The 18,969-nt window shown below is 45.0% G+C and overlaps 2 protein-coding genes across 4 annotated transcripts; both read left to right on the top strand.

The window, feature by feature from the left end:
- The first annotated feature begins 998 nt into the window (after positions 1-998).
- On the top strand, positions 999-5,866 carry MRGBP (MRG domain binding protein). Its single transcript, XM_057400869.1, has 5 exons — positions 999-1,236; positions 1,703-1,824; positions 2,350-2,431; positions 3,330-3,404; positions 4,405-5,866. The coding sequence occupies exons 1-5, from the start codon at positions 1,014-1,016 to the stop codon at positions 4,593-4,595; spliced, it is 693 nt and encodes a 230-aa protein (XP_057256852.1). The 5' UTR covers positions 999-1,013; the 3' UTR covers positions 4,596-5,866.
- Positions 5,867-7,728: 1,862 nt separating this feature from the next.
- On the top strand, positions 7,729-17,472 carry OGFR (opioid growth factor receptor). 3 transcript variants are annotated; one of them, XM_057400875.1, is made up of 9 exons: positions 7,729-8,061; positions 10,008-10,061; positions 11,973-12,017; positions 12,712-12,774; positions 13,110-13,194; positions 13,553-13,631; positions 14,104-14,170; positions 14,459-14,607; positions 15,577-17,472. In XM_057400875.1, exons 1-9 carry the CDS (start codon positions 7,846-7,848, stop codon positions 16,967-16,969), a joined length of 2,151 nt encoding a protein of 716 aa, XP_057256858.1. In that variant the 5' UTR covers positions 7,729-7,845; the 3' UTR covers positions 16,970-17,472. The 3 variants fall into 3 exon arrangements, with proteins under 3 accessions (XP_057256858.1, XP_057256859.1, XP_057256860.1); XM_057400876.1 differs by lacking the exon at positions 10,008-10,061; XM_057400877.1 differs by lacking the exons at positions 10,008-10,061; positions 11,973-12,017.
- Positions 17,473-18,969: the final 1,497 nt, after the last annotated feature.

Below are 18,969 nucleotides of genomic sequence, written 5' to 3' on the forward strand. Positions count from 1 at the left end.
TGCTTTTCATTATTTGCATAATTTGCATGAAAATAACATCTCTGCTTATGAGCTTTTGCCCCCACTGCTTTATTATTCACTCAGAACAGTTGTTCTTTGCATATGATATCATTGTTATTTGCTATTGAAATGCTTTCAATGTCACAAAAAGGATTAAGATTTCAAGTGAGGAGTGAGCAATAGGAAAACCTGATCACCTCAGCAACAGAAGTCCTGTTTCATGCCTGTGTCTAATTATACCTAACAAGGCAAAAAAACTCTGTCACCGAGGGAGAGATTCATTCTCCTTCCTTAACAAAGTGTTTTTCTACATGGTAGGCAAAGCTGGTGGTTATTTAAACACGCCAGGCGAAGTTATTTGTTAGGCTTCAATGTCAGGTTGATCTAAAGGATGCTGTTGTGACAAGGACCAGAAGTTTGGGGGATTTGAGGTGCTCGGACCCTTCCCCATCACAATCTTCCATCACAGAATCAGCCTGGTTTGGGCTCTAAAGGACCTTAAAGCTCATCCAGCTCTTACCACGGGCAGGGACACCTTCCACCAGAGCAGCTTGCTCCAAGCCCCATCCAACCCGGCCTTGAGCACTCCTAGGGATGGGGCAGCCACAACTTGAGCCGGGAGGGTGAGTGCCGGGGTAGCCATGGCTCTGCCCTCCCAGTGCCACCTTCCCAACCCTCCATTCATCCCAGCAGCAGCAGAAGGGCCCCCCGGGGGGGTGGCATTAGCGATGCCGCATCGCGCTGCCCCATGCCTGGCTCAGGAAACCCTTACGCCTGGCAGCGGTGGGTACCAATTCCCCCCGCAGGGACCCCGCGGCCTTCCCCGTCCCTCAGGGGATGCGCTCCGCGCTCAGCTCCCGCCCCCCCCGCGCTACGAGCGCGGTGCGGCCCAAACCCGAGGTAAACTCCCCCCGGGAACCTCCCCTCGCTGCAGGGAAGGCGCCGGAACGGCCCCGTCCCGCCCCGCCACCCCCTCCTCCGGGCCGGCAGGAGCCGCTGCGGGCGGCGCGGCCATGGGCGAGGCGGAGGGAGGCTCGGCGGGCGCAGTGGAGAAGCCGCCACTGTCCGCGGCCGGGCCTGGAGCCGCCGCGGCGGTCGCTGCCGCCGTTGCAGCCGCCGCCGCGGCAGCGGCCGCCGCTCCGGAGCCCGGCGTGCCCGCGGAGGAGGCGGTGGTGGTGTGGAGCCCTGAAGTGGAGGTTTGCCTCTTCCACGCCATGCTGGGCCACAAGCCCGTAGGTGAGAGCAGGCCGCGGCCTCGAGTAGCGGCGCTAGCGGGGGAGGAGAACCAGGCGCTTGGGCAAGGGGCGGTGCTTTGGGCCCGGATCCGCTGCGGCTGCCGGCCGGGGGCCCCGGGGCTTTTACCGGGCGCAGCGGGGCTTGTGGGGAAGGCGGTACCGCGGCACGGAGCCAGCCCGCCTCGCTCCCTCCGCCATCGCCTTTCGTGGCTCGCCGCCTTACTGACCTCGGCTGTCGGGCACACAGCCCCCCTAAAAGCCCTGCGGCTGTGTCAGCGGTGCCCCTGGGGCACCCTCAGCCCCTCTCCAGAGCAGCGCCTGGAATGCAGGGTGAAATGCCGGCCCCCAGAGCTCCCCGTGTTGCCACGCGTTTCTTCGATAATGTATGACCTTGTAACAATAGGATGGGGGGGGTTTATGATTCTGTGAAAGAAAGTCGCGTTAATTGCATGGAGTTCTTTCCCCAGGTGTGAATCGCCATTTCCACATGATTTGTATCCGGGATAAATTCAGTCAGAATATTGGACGGCAGATTTCATCCAAAGTGATTTGGGATCATCTGAGCACCATGTATGACATGCAAGCTCTTGTGAGTATCAAGGGTGGATGCAGCCACGTTCTTACTCCTTACAGTTTTGAGAGTTTCAGTAGGCCAAAATCACTGGGCCTGGCACACCTACTAAGAATTACGTGGTATTCAGTGAATTGATGGGGTTTTCCCCTGTTTAAAAGTACATTAGATGGGAGACAATAAAACCAGCACTGATCTGTGTTTTGTTCTGTTGTCCATACTGTGTTGTGACTTAGTTTATTAAAGTTGCCTACGTGCTGACCCAGCAAACGTTTGCATGGGTAACTTAAGTATCAAATAAGGAGGTTATAGTGTGTTTGCATAAGAATTTGCCCTGTTTGGTGTCCAGAAATTATCTCAAGTATCTTAACCTTAATAATCATTTTGACACCAAGAGCCTCCTGATCTCTAATGTCTGAAGTGTCCTGCTAGGAATTATTTAGCTACTAGTTGCATGTGAAATAGGACTTGAGGTTGCACTTCTAAATCCAAGTTAAATTTGTTACCAAAGTCATTCACAGAGACCTTCCTTTCCTTTCTCAGCACGAATCTGAGATTCTTCCATTCCCTAATATAGAGAAGAATTTTGCTCTTCCTGACGAAATGATTCAAGAAGTGAGAGAAGGTAAGATGTCATAGGAGTCTCTTATTCTTGGTTGCTTGGACCGGAAAGGATCGCAGTGCTTGTGCCATTCATATTCTCAGCTTCTGTGAATGGCCACTGTAGCAGACAGGCTACAGACCTTTGGATAGATGCCACACAGTATTTCTGTGTTCTTAAGTGTAATGTAGATGGGATGCTAATGTATCACAAACATGTTCTATTTATACCATTTACATTTAGCTTCTCCTGGGTATACACAAAAGGTGCTTCACTGATGTTCATTTGCAGAGTGAAAGGCAAAATGTGATTCGTTGCACTGTGAAATCATCTCTCAGTAGTGTTACCTTCTTGGGATTCAACTACCTCGCTCTTCCAGATCTCTCTCACTCATGATAGGCCTGTCTGTATTGCCTAATGTAATGTGCAGCAGTTTGACAGAAGTCTTAGGCTGAGCAGTGAGAGCTGGATTTTCAAAGTTTAGCAATACGTGTGTTGCTTGGTACTGTTACCCAAGGTAGGAGCTACAAAGTTCAAGCATCACCAAAGGAGTCTGAGGGATATTTTAGACTACAGCTTCTCGATTACTAGGTTACACTAAACTCTACACTAAAAATTCAGCATAAAAATCACAGTGTAGCTAAGACACACTGCAGTATGTTTTGTCTTCAGCATTTTGCTAGCTTCTTAATTTCAATGGAACTTCTTGACATGAGACACTATCTTGTTTAGTGCTTCAGTATGCCTGGGCTATATTTAATATGTTAGCTGTGTTTTTCTGGCACAGTGCTGAGGAACCTTTCTAAATTACTGCGGAATGTTGCACTGAGTTAACACCATGTACATATGCTGAGGCTACTAATCCTGAAAGAGCTACGTGGTTCTTTAAGAGTCTAACCATTGCTAACAATCCTTTCTATAGGAAAAGTAATGATAGAAGAAGAAGTAAAAGAGGAAATAAAAGAAGAGATGGAAACACATGCAGGTCCAGAAGAAGGTAAATTTGTAACTCTCTACTGTGTAATACGAGATTAAAAACCAACTGTAACTCTTGAGAAATTAATGTCAAAATGTAAATCCCAAATCCAATGTACTTTGTGATTTGTATTCAGACTTAGCATATGCTTGTGCCAAGAACTAGAGTAACTCCAGAATGCACAGAATAAGCAGTTGCCCGCATCTGATACTTTGCAAGATTTCTCCTTTGCTCCTAATTTGTGTGTGCAAAGTTGTATAGCTTTGGTTTTAATATGTACTTAACAAAACCCTGGGAGCCTGAAGTAATCGAAGGATCTCTGAAAGTGGAGACTGAAATACTCTGTGTTAGGATCTTTGTAGCCATGGGGAAAAACATGGGCCTATAAATCAAAAAAGATGCTTAAATGGGAGGGTGGGGAGAGTGGGGTTTTATCTTCTTTGCATTATCTTGCTTCTTACAAATCTAAGGCTTATTTTCCTAACACTTTGCTGTAGAACAAAGTCAAATGTGAACAAGTAGAGATCCTGCTATTTCCCTTAACAGGCCAAGCTGTTAACTATATAACTTTATAATATTTATATCACAGAATAAGTGGTGTTTTAAGATTGAGTGTAATAAAAGATTTAAGAATGTATTTTAAAAAAATATATTAAATTTCATATTCTGGGTGTTCAGCTTTAAAATCTGTAATACCAAATGTATTGACTTCTGCTGATGATAAATCTCATAGATCGGTCCTCTGTTCTGTAAGTGTTCCTCTTAAGTATTTCAAGTGCTGTTTAATTCCACTTACTGAATTTCATTTTTTGCCTGTCTTTAAAGCAAATAATAAAAGCAAAATGTGCCTTTCTTACAGATTTTTCCTTGAAATATTAAAGTCATATTTAAACGGTGGTTAATTATGCTGAGAATGGCTTGATTTGGAAAGTTTGATGTAATATAAAGAAGTTTGATGTCACTTCTTGTTTGCCTATGTGTATGACTCTGATCTGGAATCATTACTTTGATCCTATTTCAGTTTTTGCACCCTCTGGAAGTTTAGGAAAAACAACTGAAAAACCAAGCAGCAAAGAGAAAGAGAAAACTTCATCAGATCCTGGGTCCAAAGAAGGATCTGATAAGAGGAAGCGCAACAGAGTCACTGAAAAGGTCTTAAACGCGAACAGTAATCCTTCCAGCCCCAGTGCTGCAAAGCGGCGCAGAACATGAAGCAAGCTGTGAAAGAGAGAAGTCAAAACTGGAACATGAGGAGGGAACAGTAAAAAACGAGTAGCAGGATACTCGCTACATAAACTTTTGGAGGAAGGGGAAAAAAAAAGCCAGGTATTTGAAGAGTCTGCACATTGGCTTTATAATCAGAAGACTCTGGTGTTCCTGATGTGTTCTCTGCTCAGCAGTGAGTGGCTGAGTGACAGCTACCTTCTCAGGGCACTGGGAGTGAAAGCTGGCAGTGTCCAGAGATCATGAATATGTAACAGTTCCTGTGGCTGCGTTTCAAACGGGTAACACACCCTGTATCAGCATGGTTCCTCCAGCAAGTGCTCAGTGAAACACGGAGCCTTGGTTCCTGAAAAGCAAAGGTTGTTTCTGTAAATCTGGGGTAGTTTTTCCTGCCTTTGCTTTGTTGCGCTCTTTGAATCTTACAGACCCTCTGAGGGTAACATTTGGCCATTTTACTTAATGCTAACATAGTGTTTGCATCAAATGCTTGACTTTGTTGGTTCAGTGAAACCAAAATCCTAAATCCACATAACCACTGAGTTATTCTCACTGTATTCTCTCATTCCATTTGCTGGAGGAACCTTTACTTCTTTCACCCTTAGAGATGTAACGTTTTTCAATCTTTGTAAGTTTATATTCCGAAGTGAAGTGAAAATAATGCCCCCAGATAGAATAATAACTGTCCTAAATAAAATACCCCAATGTCACCTGTAGGGGAACTGCTGAACCTGGAGGTGTTGCTTCATCCATTTATAACAGTAGAATGTAACAGAGAGGTTTGTACTTAATTATTTATTGTTTTTTTTTAAAGCAGTTTTAGTAGATGGTAATGGAATTGGTATTCCAAAATGTTACTTTTGTTGTAAAACTTCAGAATCTTCCTGACGTTGTAATGCTTCTCTTTTATATGCTAGAATATTCAGATTTGATGAAGTTCTTATTTTTGTGTTGTGCAAAGATGGACCACAGTCAACAAACGTGTTAAATGGTGAACAAAGTAGACTGACAAGTTACTGTATTTGTTTCACCATGTTAACTACCAGTTACTGAAAAGAAGAATTACTTCTTGATCCATCAGTATTGCCTTCAAAGTGAGAAACTGGGAATCTGCTAGTTTTTGCTTTGTATTCTAGGTACGTAGCCAAGTTCTGGTCTGCCTTTTTTGCTTCACTTGTTTTATATCAAGAATAAATTTGACTTGTTTTTATTTTACTAAATGGGAATTGTTGTGCAACTTGATTAAAACTTGGTCCAACTTACTTTGGAAGTTATTCAGACACCTTGTGCCTTTAGTGAAATTGGTTTTACTAACTTTACCTGGACTTACGGACTACTACCTTGTTATTTCTAGAAGAGACTTGATAATCCTTGCCTGCTGACCCTGAGAGTCAGGTCGCTCTGAGCTTCCAAACTGGAGGATGTTCTCTGTTCTGACTAGCAAGAAGCAGTTACGAAGTATGGTGTTAGAAGGTCAGAACTCTTATCAGGATGCCCAGTGTAACTGCTTACACCCTGATGCAAGCTCACTGGTTTAGGGTCTGAAGTAGTGGGGCATAAAGTTGTTCGTGTCACCAAATGAATGAAGTGCTGTGAATTTAGTGCTACACTTGGATAATCCCTGCAAAATGTCCTGGGTTTAATTTTGATGTTTAAAATGAATGTATTCGGTCTGGGCAGGTTTCTAGAGGTTGTCACTTCTCCATCTACCATCAGAGTGAGTGCTGGAAGCTGAATGGTGCTGTTAAATTTTGCTGCTTCCAACGTGCTGGTTACTTTGTCCTGATCTACACAGGTATTGGCCAAAAAGTGCAGATTTTGTAGCTTACAAATCTCACAGCCTTGGGGGTAAATCCTTTGCATCCATCTAGTCGATTTATATATATATATATATACACACTAATGAATCGTTTTCATAGCTAGATTTGAGCCAACATTAACATGTACTGATGCAATCCCAGAAGCCCACTTGGAATTTCACGGTCAGTCCAGTGGCACAGGTATTTTAGGAATTGCTTGGTTGAGAGGTTAGGTATTGGGCAACTGCAAGTGCTTTGAGTGACCTGGGTGTTGCTGCTCGCTCCTTCCCTTCCCTGGCATCAACTCCTGGCTTCTTAGGAAGGTTGTTCTTGTATTCATTCCCCTATGAGAGGAATATTGCCATGGAAGGAGTCAGTTTTTAATGTGTGAAGAACACCCGAGACTTGCTAAACTCCAAGGGGAAGAGGAAGCTCCAGTGTTTTGTTTCCATCAGCAATCACCCCGGGACACGCACACATAGAGCCTATTCGGGACCCCTTAGAGCTGCCCATCGCCTGGTTGTGATACAGAGGGTTGACCATTGTACAGGGGGGGTTGTACAAGGGGGTTAGAGGAATTTGTTTAAACAAAAGGACTATCTGTTGTAAATGCCTGCTAAGCAGAACAGAGACCTCCGGTCCTGTTAATAAGCAGACCCCTGAATCTAGGGGAGAAGCAGAGGATTTACGGCTGGGACACTGATCAAACTACTGATAAAGGGGAGAAGCAGAGGATTTACGGCTGGGACACTGACCAAACTCTAAGGCCACACATAAAGACTAAAAAGGTGAAAAGTGCAAGAAGAGGAAGACTCATTTACTTCATCTTGAAGACCCCTACCCAGAGGAGGAAGACTCATTTACTTCATCTTGAGACCCCTGCCCATGACCAGAGGGGGCACTGCGCAGGCGCAGAGGACCTTCTGGCTCATTATAGTACGAAGCGGGGATAGGACATGAATATGTATAGGCGTATTGTGCAACCTTATGAATATATATAACTTTAGAGAATAAATGTACAGGGAAACAACACTGAGGTACGCATGACTTTGAGGAATTATCCCCGTGCGTCTCAGCGCTGAATAAAAAGCATACCTACTTTACGACTTTAACGAGTTGTGGAGTCAATCCGCGCATCAGTTGGATGGCAAAGAGCAGGAATCCGTTTCCTGCCGGTTTTCCCTCGGGTGGACCCACGAAGGGGCTGGATCCACCACGGGCGTGAATGGAGCGGTGGCGGGCGGGCGCAGGGACCGCGCGGCGAGCCGGGAGGTGGCCAATGGGGCGCGGCGGCGCAGGAAGGAGGCGTGGCCTTCCCGCGCTTCCTTCCCTCCTGTCCCGCCCCACGTGCTCGCGCTTTGTGCCGCGCAGCTCTTTCGCTTTCCCTTTCCCGTCGCTCTTCCCTTTCCCTTTCCTCTTCCCGTCGCTCGGGCCGGGCTCCCATGGCGGCCAGGCACGGCTTCGGGGCGCTGGAGGACGAGGCGTGCCTCTGGGAGTACGACTCCACCTGGGAGGAGGAGGAGGAGGGCGAAGGAGAAGAGGAGGAGGAGGAGGATGGCGGCGGCGAAGGCGAGCTGGAGGCAGCAGCCGAGGAGGATCCGCAGGATGAAGGCGAGCAGTCGGCGCTGAGCTGGGCGCAGAGCTGCTGGCAGGCCCAGGTGGGTCCGGGGTCCCCGCGGTGAGGAAGCCCCTTCTGTCCGCTCCGCGGCTGTCCCGGTCCCGCTCGCTGCAGCTTTCCTCCCCTTAGTGCGCAGCAGAGGGGTCGGCACCGTCAGGGTTACAGCGACCCTCGGGATCAGCCCAGATACTCGCGTGTGCGGGTGATGCGCGCCCTGGATCCTGCCCGGCCACCCCCTCCTCTGCTGTCAGTGCATGTGGGCTACTTCTCTGCAGTTCCTAATTTGCTGTCAGGAACTGGAGCAGCTTAAATTGCTTCCAAAAAGTAAAACATTTTTTGCCCTGGCAGTGATTTATAGCGTATAATTTTGTCCTCATCTCCATGAAGCAAAGGCGACGTGACCTGAGGCCCGTTCAGAAACGAGCTCTGGGTGGTGAAGGCAGAGGTGTGATGCGACTTTATGACCCCTTAAGTTCCATTAGACCACCATGAGTTGGGTTTTAATATTTCTTTCCCCACCATTCCCTGTGATCTGGATACATTATTGCATAAATACAAGTTCTGCCCCACACCTGCCTGTTCATCGTATCCTCATGGCCTCTGGATTTGATGTTATAACATTGATGTTCTTCAGGTACTGCTTGGTGTGCAGTTCTTTGTTTGTATCTTCATCTCTGAATGGTGGCCTTTTCTATGCTCTTTGATGCCATCCATAAGAAGCCATCACATAACATGTTTTTTTCCTTCGGGAGCATATTTAGAGCAACTCTAAAACCAAAATACCCATCAGTGTTTTAAAACCTGCAGGTATATGTGCAGCAGTTACAGTAAGTGAGGTGGTGCTGCATAATATGAACAGTTGTGGCTGAAAACAATCTTGATTTGAAATAAGAACTTGTTAGTCTTACCTGAAGTTCCTGTATTTAGCATCAGTGTGTTTGATGTGGAGTGTCAGTGATTTCTTCTACAGCATCGCTTTGGCAAATGCAAAACTTGTGTCTCTGTTCTTCAGTATTCCTTGGGTCAGTCAAAACACACTGAGTTTAGTCCTTTAACTCCTCCCCTTACGGAGAAAGGGAAACTGATCATTCACTTGAGTTTCCTTTTGGTGGCTCATCCCTATTCTTTGACTATAAGTAGGTAGATAAAGCTTTGTAAGTAATACACTTGTAAAGGAGCTTAATGTTAAGCTTTAAATTGTTTTTAATAAGCATTAAGATGTTAAAATAACCTCCCTTTAAAAAAAGTAATTCTGTGCAACACAGTATTCCAAACGCTCATGATTCCTACAAAAATACACACTCTATTCTTTGCTTTTCAACTTTGATTTTATTTGCAGCAGATGGAGATGCCCATGCGTGTCTCTGCATCTTCATGGAGCTTCCTGCAGGGAATGTGGTGAGGCCTTGGCTGTGCGCCTGGGGCTGTGCAAGGTCACAGGTGTTTCAGGTGGAATAGTTGTAAAACTTACAGAAGGAGGCAGAGATTGCCTTTAAAGTGTTCTGCATTGTTTGAGGGCACACTGGCAACTTCCTTCTGTACTCTGGTGTTGTCCACGCGTGTTAATGCCTCCACAGCATTCACGTTGTTCCTTTTTAAACGAGTTTCTTCTTCAGGTGTTTTTGTTTTCTTAGAGCTGCTTCTGGATTGTGGCCACTCTAAAAGCAAGGACCAGTTTTTCACTCCAGTGAGTGGACTCCTCAAACTTTGCCTCACAAAGGAGGATCCTTGTCCCTGAGACTTGCAGCCCTTGGAGTACTCTTCTGCATCTTTAAAGAGTTCTTCCATCAGCAATGAACACGTATTCACCTCTGTCTGACAGCGCCTGAAACATTTTTAAGGGCAGTGAGAGTGGATGCAGAAAGAAACAATAAATTCTGTGTTGTCCATTAACGCCTTTGCAACCTGCCAAAGGCTTGAATCCGTTTCCAGAAGTAGTTCCTACTTCTGCTTATATTGCACTAATTCTCGTTCTTCTCCCCTCAGCTTTCATGGTGCACTCTGTTGCTGAAGCTGCTAATGTTTTCATTCAATCCTGAGGTTAGAGGGTTTTATTGTTCTTCTTTTCACTGCGTGCTTTCAAAACCAACCCGAAGTTCTGCTTTTATCTTTGCATATCACTCGTGTTTCTCCAAATCCGCTGTGTTAGTGGACTGAAATTCCTGCAGGGGTGTCTTTTCAATTCTCTTGCGTTTTGGGGCTTTTAGTGTCTTAGGAGTGAGCATTGAGAAGCTTGGGGTTTGTGTTCATTTTATAAAGGTCTTTCTAACTTGGAAAGGGAAGGTTATGTTTCTGTGTGGCTTAAATAGGAGTTTATAGAGACCCAGAAACAGCACCTGCTTAGAGGGGGGGCTGAGCTTTGCTTTCTTTGCTTCCCCATCTTGTTCTCTTCCATGCTGAATTTCAGGCAGAATGCCTTTCCCCTGGGTCTAGCCTCTTTCCAGATAACCCATACAGCACTTTGCATCTGTCTCAGTATCTGTGCTTGCTCTGCAGCAACTCAGTTGTGTTAGCCTCTCCCACCTGACTCTGTTAGTGGATGTTATTTTAGAACATGAGGTGTAAAGAATATCTGGAAGTTTTTGCTTTTATAGCTGGGAACAAAATGTTCATGAATTCCATGTGTATCAGGATTTCATCCTTGGGGTTCAGAAGTCAACAGCATCGATGAATTTGAGTGCTGAAGCCCAGCCTCTGCTTACACTGTGAACAAAAGAATGGTATTGATCTGTTCTGGCTGAACACATTTCTTAGTCTTGTGTTGGCAGCCACTTGCTTTTTTAGCTGGGTAGCAAAGCTTTTTATAGGTGGGTGCATTCCTGCAGTCTGGGTGGGTTCTGGGGATGGACACCAGCGCTTGGATTGGGCCATGCGCCTGTGGGAAGTTCTGCCACCTATTTTGGTCTGTGTTGTCATGGATAAAGTAGAAATGGGTTGCAATACAGACAGGCAGTATTTTAGGTCATCACAAGTTACTACATTTAAAAACCAACTTGAGCTTTGTTTAATTCCTGTCCAAAAATATGGGGGAATCATAGTGTGTCTATGATTAGTAAATGTATGTTGAAAACTCTCCATTGATGGCTTCCCTCTGTGGATAAAGGTTTGATCTGCCAAATGGTGTGCGTGCTTCATGAATTAAATATTAACAACCAACAGGGCAGCAGAATGGATGACTTTATTATAAGGCATTACAAAATCTAATCCAGTTCCTGCCTTAATAATTAATGAACCAGTGATCAGTGTACACTAGAAAGCGGTTTTAAGAAGTATCTCATTAAATTAGAGAGTAACTTGCTGCTTCTTTCTTCTAAGTTTCTTAAAATGCTTGTTTTGCAAGGGCCTGCCCATCTTATTCCATTTCACAAAGACCCTGCTCTTGCTGTGAGCTGGGGTTGAACGCTCTAACTGCACTGTGCTTGGTGTTGGGAGCATTCCTGAGCAGTCTGGTTCATTGTGATGGTTCTACCTTGACAGGACACTTTAAAGCACTTTAACAGTTTGGGACAAGATGCTCCAGCACTCAGCAACATTAAACCTGTCTGTGCAGCTTGTGAAGTGTAACAAAATCTCTTATCATTGAACTGATGCACTGTAAAAATGCATTTGAAATGAAGTCATACTTGCAGCTTCTATTTCCATGGAGTTCAGAGGAAGAAATGAAGCTGTTCTTTGTGATTTCTGTCTAAATGCTACCTTTGAGATGAGCCTGGCACACATGTAGTGAGGAAGCTGACACCTAATTATCAGGTGGACGTGGCCCCACAGCTTTTTCTCTATGGCAATTTGATTTATGAATAGAATCAAGTGACTTCAGCTGTAACTAGGTAAATCTGTCACTTGGCAACTGGTAGGGACCATGTGAGTCACTGCTGTGGGTATTCTTATTTCCTTGTTTTATTAGTCAAGTTTGGTTTCGGGATGCTTCAACTAAATGCCTTTTATTTGTAGGAGCCAAAATCAAATTCGTCACCGTTGTTTCGGAGGAGTTTTCAGGTAGGCTTCACATAAAGGTTGATTACTTGGAGACATGAGCGATGATGAAGATGATAATTGGAACAGCATTCCAGTAAAATAAATATCTCAATGTGACCATATGGCTCTGTTATTGTGCACTGTTTGGATCAGCATGATGTTGAATCAGCAAGGCTGCTCTTGACTATAGAGCAACGATGAAGAAAACTTTATTTCAACCATGTCTGCAGGGAACGAGAATCTTGAGTTTAGGGAATATTTGTACATCCTAAATTCAACAGTTTTAAAGTCTGATCTCTGTCTTGCTCAGACACAGACAGACAAGCAAGACATAGTTTGTCTTGTTTTAAAACCATGGAGTTAAGGAAGAAAATGACATGTAAAATGTTGGGGATATCCAGCGAGTTCTGAGCATTTCTGTGGGAAAGCCCAACTGGGATAAAAGATGCACATAAAACATGAAGACCTTGACTAGTAAGACTAGAAAGAAAAGGAAATGTTTTGGCTAAAGGAAATAATGGGAACTTCTTGTAGTGCAAAGTTGTCTTCAGGGATGTAGAGAAAGGACTGCAGTAACAAACTGGCTGGTTTGGAGGAGTGGAAATTGATAGGCAGGGGAACATGTGCACGAGATGCCAGATTCAGGCAGTGGATTTTGTTTCTTTGGGTTTCCTTTAGAAGACAGCTTTATTCTGGATCTATCTCTTTCCTCCAGTTCTCAGGGAGGCGCAACTGGAATGCAGCAGAAGACTTGCAGAGATACAGACATCAGTACCCGGTATGGACTAAACGATGCTCGGACTCCCTGTGGCTCTTCCTCACTGCATGTTGCCTTTAGGAACACGTTCTAGATTTTAGGGCACCTTTTAGTCTTTACGCTGACAGGCTGAGAGCCTTTAAAGGATTCATTTGTGAGGGGGAAGGGATGATGTGTATGTGGGTGCATCTGAAACAAGCTGTTACTTCCCCAAACACATTTCAAGGATTCAGCTTGAAATGTTTAGGAAGCGAGAGGGAGTGCAAGGAGGAGCACTGAGTAGGGCGGTGAATAGGGGCAGTGAATGCTGCCTTTTAAAAGTGTGCTGCTTCTTGATTTCTTGTTCTCATTGCCAGGATTTGATGGAGTCAGAAAATGAGGAGGAAGAAGAGATGCTGAACTTAAGGTTTTATAAAAACAAGACTCGCTTTTTGCCCCAGGGTGAGTGCCTTGTGTGATAACTGATGCAACCTGCTGCAGTTGGTTGAATTGATGACGGCGTAGCTTGATCCAGGTGGGACACATGCTAAAAAACCCAAACCAAACAAAGCACCACCAAAGAATCCCCCACCGGAACCAATGCACCACCAAGAATTTCCCTTTGAAAAACGTCCTTGTTCCTGCTCTGTGTTCCTTAATGTTCTGTTTGGTGGTAGAAAAGGAAGGTGTTTTTCTGGGCTTGCCTGGTTGTCTCATTGGAGAAGCCAATACCTGTATGCAAACACCTTGGATGAGTGGCTAATTGTAATTCTTATTTGGCATCATTTCGTCCTGCCTGACTTTTTCCTTTTCTGTCCAGGTTTGTTTATTGAAAATCTGCTTGAATCTTGGTGGGACAACTATGAAGTTCTGGAAGAAAACCATTCTTACATACAATGGTAAACTATCTGCATGAATATAGTGTCTGTCTTTAGCTGTGCCTCTGAAGAGTCACTTGTATCTCTATTGCTGGATTCAGCTTCCCAAAAGACCCAGAATTGCTCTTCAGTGAAACCTGAGTCCACTTTGTTTCAATTGAGTTATATTCTTCTGCAAACAATGCAGTGGAAAGCCTGAAGACACAGGTTTACAGCGTAGCTGTGCCAGTAGATCTTGATCATCCTTGGTTTTACAGCATACTGCAGAACAAGAGAGATGCAGATAAGCAAAGAGCATTATCACTGGTGTAGACGATGCTTTTATGAGAGAGATTTGTCTTGCAGTGAACTATTTCTGTATCCATAAGGATGTGAGTTCTCCAAGAGATGTCTGTGATATCACAGATTCTGGAATCTTTTTAGTTTAAACAAATGGGTGCCCTGGTTGGATGTCATCTTTGCCCGTCTGCCCTGAATATTCCTTTCCCTTTAGGCTATTCCCTTTACGTGAACCTGGGATGAACTGGTATGCCAAACCACTCACATGTCGAGAAATCCAGGTACTTAAAGCTTTTGTCTTTTGAGATCTGAAAGATAATGGGATTTTGCCTATATTTGAAGTCTATAGAGTCTTTTAAATTGCTTCCTTGGGCTGTAGTGAGAAGGGAGCTCACTTGAGCACTGTTAAGCATTCCTCTGTCTTGTGTCTGCCAGTAGCTACCCAAGCAAATTAAACACTTAGTGATATAGTAATAAAATAAGCCTTGTTTATGATTCAGGCGCAGCCTGAACTGGTGCAGGTCATCAGGGAGTTGCACCTTGTACTCATCGCCCGGTCTTGTTTTCAGGCCTTCAGGAAGTCCAAGGAAGTCATGCAAAGATTTATCCGTGCTTATCAGCTCATGCTGGGATTTTATGGAATCGCTCTGATTAACGAGGAAACCGGAGAGCTCAAGAGAGCAGAGAACTGGGCTGAACGGTTTCAGAACCTGAACCGGTGAGTGTCTGTCTATGCTGCTGCTCATTACTGCAGGCAGGCTCTTGGAGGAGAAAAAGGAAGTGGAGAAAACCCTCAGCCTTTGAGGAATGGAGGCTTTTACTGATAGGAAAGTTAGCCAGTTAAAGTCTTTTTAACTTGGCTCAGCCTCTGCAGGTCATCATGCTCTCGGTGACTTTAAGTGACAAGTATAATAAGTAAACCAGCTGAGCCTGGTGTGTTCTTTTCCATCCGGTGCAGCTGTTAACAGCAGGCATCCTTCATGCTGCTCTGGCTGAAATACAAAGTACAGACTTGGAGATGTTAACATTTGCTCTAGCAGAGCTTATGTTTTAAACCATATTTTAAGCAGGAATCAATGAGACATTGTCACAGGTAGGCAAATTGCCTTTGTTAGCATTTGGTTAAACTACAAAATGGGAGTGTTTCCATCTGCTTCCCTGCTTGCTTATAAAGATGCCTTAATGTGTGGAAGATGCTTGGAGTCCTCGGTTGAAAAGTGCTCTTTGACTTGATGGCAATGGTTTTATATGCTTGCAGGTCTCATCATAGACATAGCAGTGACCTCCATATTCTAGTGCCTCTTGTGATATTAAAAAGGGCTAAAAGGGCTGGGCATGCTCACAGAATTAAAACCAACTGCCTGCAGAGTCACTGTCAGGGACAGGATTGGGCTGCATGGACCTGTGTGTATCTGACCAATATGGTAGCTGTCATCTACTGATGCAGAAAGCCAGAACTGACTGCTGAGGTTGATCACCTCAACTACATGGAAAGAAGGTGCTGCTGAAGGCAGACAGCAGCAGTAGGTGCTTTAAAAGTAAACCCACCTGTGCTCCCATCTGCATTGTCAAATAGGCTGTAATAGAGGATGGTCAGTAATGCCCTGAATGTTTTGCAGATAGCCTCAAGGTTCATACTGACTTGTAAGGCTTTCTCTTAACAGCTTTGCTTCTCCGTTTCGTTCAGGTTCAGCCACAACAATTTGCGGATTACTCGCATCCTGAAGTGCCTGGGGGAGATGGGATATGAACATTATCAAGTGCACTTGGTAAAGTTTTTCCTAACAGAAACTCTTGTTAAGGAGACGTTACCAAATGTCAAGAGAAGTGCCTTGGATTACTTCCTGTTCACCATCCGGAGCAAACAGAAGAGGAGAGAACTGGTCCACTACGCTTGGCAACACTTCAGACCTCGAGACAGCTTCGTGTGGGGGCCACACCACAAACTCTTGAAGTACAGACCCCGCTCTGCCAAGTCACAACTGCAGCAAAAGGCTGAAGATAAACAGGAAACTCCTGGTAGAAAATGTGATGGTTCTGTGGATCATCAGAGCCAGTCTTCAGAGGAAGAGCAGGAGGCTGGAGATGCTGCAAGGTTGGAGGCTGGAGATGCTGCAAGCTTGCATCCGGAAGTGAATGATAAAGATGTAAAAAAGAAGAAAAGTGAATGTCCTTTGAAAGGAGGAGGTGATGAGGAGGCGAAAGAAGCTTCATTTACCCAGCAGGAGGAGGAGGATTTAAACAGTGAGGCTGAAGAAGTGCAGGGTGCAGCAGAGAATGATTGCACAAAGGAGAGCAAGAAGAGAAAACTGGATGCAAATAGGGTAGATGCTAACAGTGGACCATTGAAAAGCCCCACTGATATTGAAAACATTTCCCATAACCTGGGAGAATGTGCAATTGATGCAGAAATCCCCTCCTCAGCTCCACTCATAGAAGCAGAAGAGGACAAGGAAACACTGAAGGAAGAGAATGCAAGCACCAAAGACCCAGCAGCACCAGAGAGCACTGATGCTGCTGTGAAACGGAGGAAAGTAGATAAAAGAACAATGAGAAACAGACCATGCAACTTGGCCATAAACCTGAACATGGGGATCAAGTCAAATCCATCAGTTGCAAACGCTGAGGCTGAAAATGACAGTGAGAAAATTGCAGCTGTGGATGTGGTGAGTGAGAGGAGCGGTGGTGATGCAAATAGTGGGGCCGTGGGACCCCCAGTCGATTTCAGGCTGCCCAAGTCTGGCTGGACTTCTCCAATAAGTGATGGCTTGGAGGCGAGTGGAGACCGAGTCAGAGCAAGGAGTGATGAGCATCACTGCAACAGCACATTCCTGCAAGGGGAAAGTGAGGTATATGGGGTAGAACAGCATCAGAAGGCAGGAAATGCGAGTGAAAAAGAGCAAGCAGAAGTCACAGGCAAGAAACATCCTCCAGAGAGTCTTAAGCAGAGCATTGCATCCCCTTGTCCTGAAGAAGACAGTACTGAGGTTGCAACACACGAATGGGAAAGCTCTGAGTGTGCAGCAGAACCCGCTGAGGAGCTGGTAGCAGCAAGTGACACCAGCATGGGAAGCACTTGAGCAAGCAAAGATGGCACTGCCCTAACTGCTAGGAGCCAGCTTGTGGTTTGGATAGCAGAAGTAGACAGAAGAATAAACTTCCTTTGGCTGATCCAGGCTAGACCCTGTCTGACTTGCACTCTTCAACTCTTTTTTAATCATCTGTAGTGATTTCACTGAGATCCAGTCCTTGGCTGCCCTAGAGAGGAAAACTGATTTAGTCACTCCCTGACCAGCTGTGTGCTGTTCCTGGTTTTTGTCTGATTTTCAGGACTATCTTGGAGCAACAGGGATTTTTGCACTTTGATTCTGGTACGCCCCCTCTTAAAGAGGCAGGGAGAACTGCTCTGTTCCCTTGTTTGAACTGGTCAAGTTCTTCTTAAATACACGGTGTTCAGTGTAAGACAGCATGACCTAACTTGCCAAAACTTTCTATTACCCTGTAATTTCTATTTGTTATTTTGGACGGCTGTACCTTCCCAGGGGGTTTATTCCTGGCAAAGGTGCAGTTTCCCCCAAAGAGAAGGGTAGAGAGATATATATATATATATATGCATTTCACATCATGTAAGAGTACTGTTGCCTCTTCTCTGATAAAGAAAGTGGGTTTGACTTTAGGCTGGGATAAAATGCATAGGCAAAACTGCTCTCTGACCAGTATGAAACCTCAAAGAGGTACTGTTCTCTAGGGTGCAAAGTTCCCTTTACCACCGCTGAAGTGGCTTTGTAGTGCTTGTTGGAGTCAAGTATGGATTGTCTACTGGCTTCTAAGAGGAGAACCTTCAGACTTTGCATAGAGCTTTCTATTTATGTCCAGTGTTGGTTCAAAGCTCTTTCTTCTCCAGCTGCCAAAACAGAACACAATATTTGTCACTGCATTTTTCAGACTTTGCTGTTAAGTTGCAGTGGTCTGTTGGGGATTTATCTCTTCTCTGCATGCTGTCAGATGTGTTGGATTTAACCCGGTTCCTGGGAAGGGCAGGATTGTTTTACCATTAGTGATCAGTGGGGCATGTTGGAGTGCAACGTGTCTGCAAACCACTGGGCTTTGTGGGGCAGATAATCGAAGCTTTAATTGCAGGGGGGGGTGCTTGTCTGCTTCATTTATTTACAGCCCTCAAGGCTTTACCCTCAGACCTTGCCAGCTATTTGCCTGCCTTAATGTTCCTGACCTCCCTGTTAGCTGCTCTGCCTGACTTACACAGCCCTCAGCTGAGTCTGAAGGAGCACTAAACTATTTAGCACTTTTGCTCCTAGAGGTTTACAACAGGGGACCTGTTTCGTGAAGCAGAGGAAGCCATTCCCAACAGCCAAAAGGTCTGGACTTGTTTGCTCGGATGGTTTGGTTTAGTTCTGGGGGTTTTAGGTGCTGTTTGTTTTGTGCAGGAGGTGGCTAAAGGTTTGCCTGCATTTGCAGGGGGAAGATGCAGTAGCCTGTGCAATGGTGATGTTTTCCCTCTCTGCTACAGCTCTTAAGAAGCTTCCTCTTTGAAAGAGCTTGATCTGTGACTTGTCTTCCCAGATTAGTGGGTACTGATCCAGCATGCCATGTGCAAGTCTGCAAGCCTAAGATCTAATGTTCATGGTCACACACATGCTGGAAAAAGGCTTTAATGTTTTTAAAGTACTACTTCTTATGAACAGGTGGAGTTACAAGGCCAGTGAGAATACACTGAACTACAGATACAGATACTTGAAGGTGTTGAGTGAGAATTCGTTCATAAAAGATTCATGACAAAATTGTTAATTGTGGCTTTTGTACAGATTTATAGTCATTTTCTTATTTAATGAAGTTTTCATTGTGAATACGTGCTCAGTTGGGGCATAGATCATAACTCTTATTAGGGTGATGTGTGGTTTGTCTTTGTGTTTAATGGGATTTCACTGTGAGCCCAGGTCTGAAGTGCTCAAACCAAACCATTCCTGATTGTGATCAGGTTTGATTTTGCCTGTAGGTTTACAGTGAGTTCACAGGATGTTTCCAGCACTCAGAGCTGTATCACAGAGTCTGTTATGTTAAT

The sequence above is a fragment of the Pezoporus wallicus genome, unplaced genomic scaffold (assembly GCF_028554395.1).
Source record: "Pezoporus wallicus isolate ANWC-B61680 ecotype Strahan unplaced genomic scaffold, APGP_CSIRO_Pwel_v1 contig_11133, whole genome shotgun sequence".
Lineage (NCBI taxonomy): Eukaryota > Metazoa > Chordata > Aves > Psittaciformes > Psittacidae > Pezoporus > Pezoporus wallicus.

What these genes read in the sequence shown, in the direction of transcription:
- MRGBP (XM_057400869.1), top strand. Translation starts at nt 1,014, where the DNA reads ATGGGCGAGGCGGAGGGAGGCTCGGCGGGCGCAGTGGAGAAGCCGCCA. An exon ending in TGTATGACATGCAAGCTCTT is followed by an intron (nt 1,825 to 2,349) that starts GTGAGTATCAAG and finishes TTCCTTTCTCAG; the next exon opens with CACGAATCTGAGATTCTTCC. An exon ending in ACATGCAGGTCCAGAAGAAG is followed by an intron (nt 3,405 to 4,404) that starts GTAAATTTGTAA and finishes ATCCTATTTCAG; the next exon opens with TTTTTGCACCCTCTGGAAGT.
- OGFR (XM_057400875.1), top strand. Translation starts at nt 7,846, where the DNA reads ATGGCGGCCAGGCACGGCTTCGGGGCGCTGGAGGACGAGGCGTGCCTC. An exon ending in TGTTTTCATTCAATCCTGAG is followed by an intron (nt 10,062 to 11,972) that starts GTTAGAGGGTTT and finishes TTTTATTTGTAG; the next exon opens with GAGCCAAAATCAAATTCGTC. An exon ending in GACTCGCTTTTTGCCCCAGG is followed by an intron (nt 13,195 to 13,552) that starts GTGAGTGCCTTG and finishes TTTTCTGTCCAG; the next exon opens with GTTTGTTTATTGAAAATCTG.